The 9,309-nt window shown below is 35.6% G+C and overlaps 1 protein-coding gene across 1 annotated transcript in view; it reads right to left on the bottom strand.

Annotated features, from left to right (window-relative positions):
* Npffr2 (neuropeptide FF receptor 2) overlaps window positions 1-8,701 on the bottom strand; it is a 71,463-nt gene extending 62,762 nt beyond the window's left edge. Inside the window, exon 1 of the mRNA XM_015505308.2 lies at window positions 8,241-8,701. Coding sequence (XP_015360794.2) covers window positions 8,241-8,248 — 8 coding nt within the window. The 5' untranslated portion in view covers window positions 8,249-8,701. The remainder of the gene's footprint in view (window positions 1-8,240) is intronic.
* Window positions 8,702-9,309: the final 608 nt, after the last annotated feature.

The following is a 9,309-nucleotide window of genomic DNA, read 5'->3' as shown; positions in this document are numbered from 1 at the left end:
TTTTTTTTTTTTTTTTTTTTTTTTTTTTTTTTTTTTTTTTTGATGACCTTGATAGTTTTGAAGAGTGCTGGTTATGTGTTTTTGTAGACTATTTTTCAAATGGCATCTGTCTGATGTTTTGCTCATGATTAAGTTATGAGTTTGGAAGGAAGACAACATAAATAAGGGACCATTCTCACCCCGTAATAACAAGAGTATATGTTATTATTACTTATCATTCTGTGTTGATTTTTATCATTTCACTGAGGTAGTATTTATCAGATTTCTCAACCATAAAGTTACTTTTTATGTCTTCTTTTCATATTGTACTCTCTAGAAGGCAGTTACTATATGTAACCCATATTTAAGAAGTAGGGGATTATGTTCAGCTCCTTGAAGATGAATTACATAAATTATTCGTAATAGTCCAGCATGGGAGATATCTCTTCTTTCTTATTTGTTTACTTAGTCATTCATTTATATTAGAATGGACTCATGAATATTTATACTTTGGGTTATAATCCAATACTAACTTCTTTATTTTGTGGTTCAGATTGTTTCCTCTTTGATCATAAGGCATTGGCTCCTGTGTCACAATCTTATTGAGCACATCTTAAATTTTGGGCTCTAGAGATGCTTCAGGCTCATCTTGTATATTCCTTGTCCTGATCTTATAATCAGCCTTTCCTCTAGGGATTTCTGGTTTCTTTTATTGGAGGATAATGTTAGAAACCACAGTTAGGCACAGAGGGTATTCGTTGCTACTGGGAGTACATTATTTCCAAGCCCACTACATAGAGGTATGTATCCTAAGTCCCATATATAAACATATCTATAAACATTTCTACAAGTAACAATGCTCATTTATATTAAGCTAAATATGATTTTATATTGATATCTCAACTCTAATTCATAATCATAGGAATGATCATAGACTTATTCCATTGCCTCTAAACTCCCACTTATACAGATTTCTGTATCATTCAATACATGACATTATATAATTTCTTTTCTGTCTTTTTTTATCTCTAAAATATTTCTTAGAACTCATTTCAGTCCAACTGAAATCTTTACGGATCTTATTTTAATGCATTCACAGTATTCCTTGTTTCAATTACTGAATAAGATAGGATATATTCAGATGTAAGAGGAAACTCACCTCAGACATGTTGAACAATAAGAATAAATTATCACATTTTACTGGAAAGTCTAGTAGGATCATCAACTGCATAATTGGTTTGATTCAGTACCTAGCATCAAAAAGAACTGAATTATTTCTATTTTCCACCATGTCTACTAATTCTATGGACAGCTTCCAATTTCTCCTGAGACTGCATGATGCCTTATACACATCCAGGGAGAAAAAAGTTTTCTAGATACAGATTCTCAAGGGAAGCAGATCCCATTTTTTTCCAGAAAACTCCAGGTAAGTTCCACTAATCTCATTTATTTGAATCAGGTAACATGCCCAATCCTGAAGTAATAATTGTGGTGGGGTGTAGATAAATACTAACTAGTTAATGCTGTACTGTTTAATACGGTAGCCACTAACCACTTATAGCTATAAGTTAAAATAATAAAAGTCCTTTAGTCACAATAGCCCCATTTAAATTTCTCACAAGTCAGGTGTTGCCACTGGCTATGATATTGAACTGTACAGACAAGACATTTCCTTCATCATGGAAAGATCCATTTGATAAGAATGATAAAATTTCAACCACAAATGCACTCAAGATCTGGTTATTTTATATAGTTTAATTTAAAGCACTGATGATCTCCCCACTATTGGAAAATGGAATTATTGTTATGTTTGCAATGGCAACACAGTCAAATTATGGCAGGTGTTTGAATAAAATGAAATGTCTATTGAAGGCAATGCTTGGAATGTACAAGCAGCAACTATGTTTGATGGTGAGAATGATGATGAAGAGGACTAAGGTAGGTTGGCTTCAGACCTCATCAGAAAAATTCCTAAATAATAACATAACAGGCATGGCACGTTCAGGGTTTTAAATTCTTAGATCTGGTGTATATATGTTTTTTCACTCATATTCCTAGAATGTCTGAATTTAATATATTAGTTTAAATAGCTAGGGAAAAAACGTCTGCTTGGTTAATTTAACCCAGTGTTAATCTGCTTAAATGAAGTTACATCCTTTAACACTTTTGTTATAACATGGAGGAAGGAATTTACCTCCCCAATGCATCTGGGAGAGCCTACAGAATTTCCCATTTACCAAACCACTAAGAAGTACATTAATCAGTGAAGTACCAGTGTTCTTGAAAAGATCTATGATGTGGATATACCCTGAAAACAGGATGGAAAGATGACAGAAATTCTGTTTTAAAACAAGCTGTCTGATTACAAAAGGCATTAGGGGATCCTGGAGGGGAAGTGCTAAACTCCCAAACAAGATTGAGTGAGCTAATTCTGATGGGAAGCAGATTCAATAAGGTAGTAAGATTTGTTGAACCCCCCAGAGATTACTGCAAAGTGCTATTGACGTTTTTATGCTGTCAGTGATAGAGAGAACTCTTAAGAAAAAATAAATCACTATGTTTATTTCCCACCTGATTTCTACCTGCAAAGCGTAATAGCAGTTAGAAGATAAAACAGTCTTTTACAAATGTAATTAAATTGACTAGTTTTGTGACAGCACATGTTTAAATTGTCCTGAATTTTTATCTACTTCTGTAAAGCTTATAAAACATTAAAAAAAAAAACAGAAAAACAACACGATGAGATTCTAAGATAGCCTAGCTCTATTCCAGAACTTTAGTACTTGTAATACAGGAAACCTGTAATATCATCACATACTAGCAAGAACTTATTGTTCTCTGAGTTTTAGCACACACAAATTTAGCTTTCCTTCCTTACAATTTCCACACAGCCCTTTCCCTAACTTTAATTTGGCAATTGCATCCTGTTCATATCATAAGTGTGAAAACCTTTGTCAGTTTATACCAGGGTACCATCTGTTTATGACAACTCTCATTGCCATAAAATGACAAGATAAGAAATATGAAACACATCCCACTGTAACAATCTTCTTTCACCAGTCAACAACATCACCATCATTTTCCTTGAACCGTTAAATGGCCATAATAACACTACTGTAGGACCAGATCACAAACTGTCTTAAGACATCAACGCCAATTAGGATGACAGGAGGAGACCACTATGTCTAGATAAAGACATTATTTGTTGTTAGGGTGCCAAGATGTGATGATGTCATTCTGTGACCCATCCTGCAAGTAAACAATTGACATGCTTTTCTATTAAACTGGTCCCTGAACTCTAAAATAACCAGTTTAATTGCATAAAAGAGTTTAATCTTTATCAAATAGATGAAAACTGAAATAATTCAAGTTAAATCATAAACAACCAAAAGTTGCCCCCACCCCAAGTCTGTTCACAGATTGAAAGGACAGACATATAGTCTCTCCTAGAACTTTTAGAGGGAATGTGGCCCTGTTTGTACCTTGATCTCAGACTTCCCACTGCCAAAACTATAAGAAAATTAATTTCTGTTAAGCCACGAAGTTTATAGTGATTTGTTATGGTAGCTCTAATAAATAAGATCAGCAATCCTCTACCTAAAATTTCAACCTTTTTTGATGTTTCTAACATTAGCCAATTATTATGATCATGGTCATAAAATGACAACTTTTTAATTCCATGATTTCTTCTATTCTTACTAATTGTCAATCAACTATTATATATAGATTATTCCACTATTCAATGAATTACAATGCATTGATTTTTTTGAATTTAATTTACAGAGAAAATGTATCCATTTTAAATAAATGATATGGTATACTTGGGTAATTTTGCTCATAGTCATGGACAGTGGACACTTTTTATTTATGGGTTCCTCTCCCCAGGGTCAACCAAACATGGAACTAAAATAAAATATTTAAACAAAACTGTGTTTGTACTGAACATGTATAGACTTCTTTTCATGTCATTATTCCCTAAACAATATAGTATAATAACCACATACAGAGCTCTTATATGGTACTAGGCATTATAAATAATCCAGAGATTATTTAAATATACAGGAGGATATTATGTAGGTTATGTGCAAATATTACACATTTCATACGCGAGACTTCAGCATCTGTGAATTTAGTGTCTGCCAGGCATCCTGGAACAAATCCCCTGTGGATACTGAGGGATGACTATACTATACTTTTTCTATACATATATACCTATGATAGTGTTTTAATTTATAAATGAGGCAAAGTATGAGATTAACAGTAATAATAAAATAGAGCAATTATAACAATATATTATAATAAAAGTGATTTAAAACTGTTCATCTCTGGAGTTTTCCACTCAATATTTTCAGAACATAGCTGACCACAATTAACTGAAACCACAGAAAGCAAAACTACAGATAAGGGCAACTACTATATTCTGCAAATTGATGGCATTATGTTTTCTAGCTCAAAGATAACATCCTTAAGACTATTTGTGAATTTTTATCAAAATAACTACAAAAAAATTCTATTGCACTGTAACCTCAGCAAGCTAAATTAAAATTCTGCTCACACTAAAGGCATTGGAACATGTGTACATATTTTGAGGACATTAAATTAAAACTCTCCTGTAGGTCTAACTAAAAGCAACCAAAGAAACAACCAGCCTTGAAATTGAGTGCAAAAGATTCATTTAATAAATATACTTTGGTTCCTGTTTCCAATTGGCAATTTTAAGAAGACAAGCTCTAAGTTCAAACAGTTCTATTTTTTTCCATTTTATCGCTGTTACTCACTTAAAATCCAATTGTGCCATGCAATAGAACACTGAAACTATCAAACACAGGTTGAAAGGTGGGTTTTAAACATTTTTGAACATAATAAATATTTTCAATGTTAGTAACGTGTTCCATAGAGAACAGTTTAGTTGACCTAGAACTACCAAAATGTTTTTCTTGTGAAGCTTTCAGGATGAGGGCTTTCTTCCTCTTGTTTATCAAGAGGCAAGGATCTTCAAAAATGGTGAAATATGGTGAATGGAAATTACTTATTTCCTGCTCCTGGTGTTTTCACGTGGAAAGAGCTTCAGGTAAACTCCTTGGCTCTTCATTCACTCCTTCATAAAGAGTCAAGAGGTCTAGGAGAAGAAAATGAACTTTCTGAGCTTTTTCATTGCTTCCTGTAGGATCTTCCTGCTCATAAAGTTCATATGTTCTCTGCTCATTAAAGGATTAAAAAAATAAAAACGAACTCAGTTGTTTCTTTGTAATTATGGCATTGAGTGGGAAAAATCTGTTCAACAGAGGAATAACTTTAGAGCAAATCCTCTTGCTCACAACCCTCAGCCACATTTATTTGAAAAGTACTTCCATCACTAAGAAAGCCAATGTTTTGATGTCTGTATGCAAGACACTACACCCAGCATAGCCAAACAGACTGTCCTGTTCACTCCTTCTAATAGGAAATTTTACAGAAGAGGCACTTATGTTGTAGAATTTCAGGGTCTTGCCTTAGGCCAGTGGCTCTCTAGTGGCAAAGCAAGAACATCTGAGCCTTCTCTGCCTTTGTACCATAGAAACATAGAAACCTAGAAAAGTGAACAGATTTGAGCAATCTTTGACACATAGTAGTTAAATGATTTGCCAGAGAGAGAGAGGATGACCAAGAGAACCTATCTCTTTGCTTTCACAAATCTTGTATTTCAAAACTCCAAAAAGCTCACAAAGGTCCATTCGAAACAGTTGTCTGCTGTGTAACCAGTGCAACTTATCATAAAGGCAGTACATTTTTAACTAGTTGTCTTTTAGTTTAATAAATAAGGGAATCACTGGACCCCTAATGTTCGATTACAAGGCAATATGAAAATTCATTTAAGAGTCAATTTGTCCCACAAAGCTAGACTTAAAACCAAAGAGAAATAGAAAGAAAGACTAGCTGTTAACATCAGGTTAAGTATAAGCATAAAATTGATATATCTAAAAGGACAATTTGTTAAAATTATTAACATACAATATAGATATGTTTTAGCCATGTAAATTATATTTATCTAAAATTTTTGAATATGCATGAGTTTTTAAAATGTTTATTCTAAAAGCAATTCCAATTCTCTATTAATGGAGAATGGTATTTTACAAAATGATTATTTTTAAGTACGTGAAACTTTGAGGAACTGTTTTCCTTATTTTGTGTCCTAGATTGTAGGTAGAAATCCATAATGCAATATCAGTAAAAGATTTATGTCACAGAGGCATTTGCATGGAATATTCATTCTCTCTCTCTCTCTCTCTCTCTCTCTCTCTCTCTCTCTCTCTCACATATACACACACACGTGCACACACACACTAACACAGCCAAGAGCAATAACAACTGCAACAAATGAACTGATTTTCCAATTTTCCAGGAGCAAATCATTCACTGAATTACAGTGAATTTATACCTATACATTCTATAGATTTTGATATCTGTAAAAGAATATTGGGGAACAGTGAGATATAAAACTGAGATAAAATGATCATAAAAATGAAACAATTGATCTCTAGTATACACTTCAAAATTCTTTGTAGTACATTTTTTAATACATTGAAAATACCAGATAAAATAGACAGGTAGACAAATAAAAAACAATTTGAACTTCAATATTCTTGAAGTTGCCTGCAGACATAAGGAAAAGGTTGCTTGAAGAAAGGGCTTATTGAATTACATGGACTTGAGGAACACATATTGACATAAATCCAGGATAATTATTAGAATAACACATATATACCATAAAGCAATCATAAAAAACACATTTTAAAGCCAGGCGCGGTGGCGCATGCCTGTAATCCCAGCCTCTTGGGAGGCTGAGACAGGAGAATTGAGAGTTCAAAGCCAGCCTCAGCAACTGTGAGGCACTAAGCAACTCACAGAGGCCCTGTCTCTAAATAAACTACAAAATAGGGCTCAGGATGTGTCTCAGTGGTGAGTGCCCCTGAGTTCAATCCCTGGTACCAAAAACAAACAAAGAAACAAACAAACAAACAAATAAACAAAACCTCACATTTTAAATTATTACAATATCCACATTTTAATATTAATATGTGCCTTTAAAGATAATGCAATAAGTAGTAAGATCACAGATTAATTAAATGATTAGCCTATAGCAACTTTTAAAATATGGGAAACTAAACCTTGCACACTATCACTGCTTTGTTAATGATATTAGTGCTATACTTGAGCACTTTATAGCAATTCTGCAAATTCAACCATAACTTAAAATATCATTAATATTGCCCAAGATATTTAGGTTTAATTAAAATTTCAGTTGAAAACTAAAATATTTCCTTCACTGTTTCTAGACCATTGACTTGTACATCAGTTTCATTCATTAGTCACCAGTTGAAAATGATTTGGATGTGTGTAATGAAAAGAGAAATTTAGATACATGGTTACAACAATTTTGAATACTTGGATCAAAAACAAAATCTTCTTATAGTTCATATTATATTTAAGGTTCTTTAAAATAAATCTCTAAAATATTTAAAACCTCGTTGAGGGGGGAAAATGTATTTTTGTTTCTTCATTTGTAGTTCTATCTTTAACAAAAAGACAGAGTTGTAGTAAATCATAGTCTTCTTCCCCCAAAACTAGACCCCAAATTTGACCGAGGTCGACACTTTTGGAAAATGCCTGGTGGTTCTCAGAAGAGAGACTGGAAATCCTTTCTTGCACCAGAAAGCCCTAGAACTCGGCCAAGTGCTTTCACCAAGAGCTCTTTGGTCCTGGACCCAGATAAGAAACCACAAAAGGGAATGCTCAAGATGAAGACTCTGATATACGAAGATCATTGTTTGGGATCACCACGGATGAAGACAGAGAACAGTTTAGAAAACTTGCTAGCATCAAACACTCCTCAAAGAAATCCAACAAAGTTATAACAATAGGGCCCTAGAGATGGGTCCTCCTGACCCTGCACCCAACACTAAGGTTAATAAAACTCCCTCTGGTCTCCAGCGGGTACTTATTCCATAAACATCTGACCACAGGCGTGCACAGTGCTGAGGGCCTGGCTCAGCGAAGCCCCGCCAAGTCCCGCCAGGGACAGACCTGATGTCCTCCTGGCCATCCTCCCAGGACAGTGCCCGGGGAAAGAGGAAGGAGCTGGGAGAAGGTCAAGAGAGTAAATCGCAAAATCTAAGGTAACCGCTCCTAATCGCTAAACTGTATCCAAAGCCAGATGTGGGCCCCGGACAGGTGTCTTGCCCCCAGCCCGAATCCCAAACCAGCCTGATCCGTGAACTTACGTGCTCATCGGGAAGGGCAGAACAGACCCCTGGCAGCCTCTGGAAACAGAAACCACCAAACCCGCCTTCAGCAACAGGTTACGTCCCCAGTCTGGTGCCGGTACTTCTTGTCTTTGGGCTGCTCAGCCGCAGCCGCCGGCGCCAGACCAACCGAGTGCAGCGCGCGCGCAGCCCACTCCCAGCCCCTGGCTCCCCGGCTGCACCGCTGCGGGGCTGGGTGTTGGATGCTCTGGGCTCCTTCCCCTCCTTCTAGTCACTCTCCAGAGGGCACCAGCCAGCACTAGGATTTCAAAGAAGCTGTTCACATTCTGCTAAAGAGCATCTGGATACCTGCTTGTGAAATTCAGAATAGTGGCTTGTGAAATTCAGAATAGTGGGCAGCAAAGGAAAGGAAGCAGCTCTGGAACACGTATGATGCTCTCAGTAGTTTTCTTGGCTCAAAATCCTGGTCAACTCATTCATTCTCTCTGCGTCTGTTTCCTCATTTGCAAAATAGAGATGTTGGCGATGTTAGTAGATAATCTGAGACTTAAATGAGAGTCCACATGCAAAAGTGCCTGGAAGGGTCGTGATACCATAGTAAGCATTCACTAAGTCATTTTTAAGGTTCTTATAGGAAGGAGAGATTCGTGGCAGATTACAAACCAAAACAACCCACCCCATGAAGTGGACTGTGTTTTGTGAGTGTTGCAAGCTGCCTCTTAGTTTCCAAGAAATCTCTCTGGGATTCTACAAATGTGAATTTGTATCATAATTAGAAGTAGAAAGCAGAGAGCCAAGGGGAAACATGTACTAATTCTTACACAACAAAATTTGCTTGGATGGAATTTGCTAATAAGTCGTGCTTAAAATATAATGCATGAACTTACAGGTTTATACAATTACTAAGAAGATGAAAATTAAAGATACTTTAAGAGAGTAACAAGGATAGTGTCAAGAGTGGGTAACCTGTGAAGAACCTTCCTTTGTGTGTTAGTGTATCTGATACAAACAGTACCACAGACTTATAAAGAAATAGTATATAATTCTTTTCAATCTGCACCCTGGTTCTCCATTTCTCTCAATGTTG

Source organism: Marmota marmota, unplaced genomic scaffold, assembly GCF_001458135.2.
Source record: "Marmota marmota marmota unplaced genomic scaffold, marMar, whole genome shotgun sequence".
NCBI classification, from domain to species: domain Eukaryota; kingdom Metazoa; phylum Chordata; class Mammalia; order Rodentia; family Sciuridae; genus Marmota; species Marmota marmota.
Note: the sequence above shows the minus strand (reverse complement) of the source record. Positions and strands in the feature narration are given on the sequence as shown.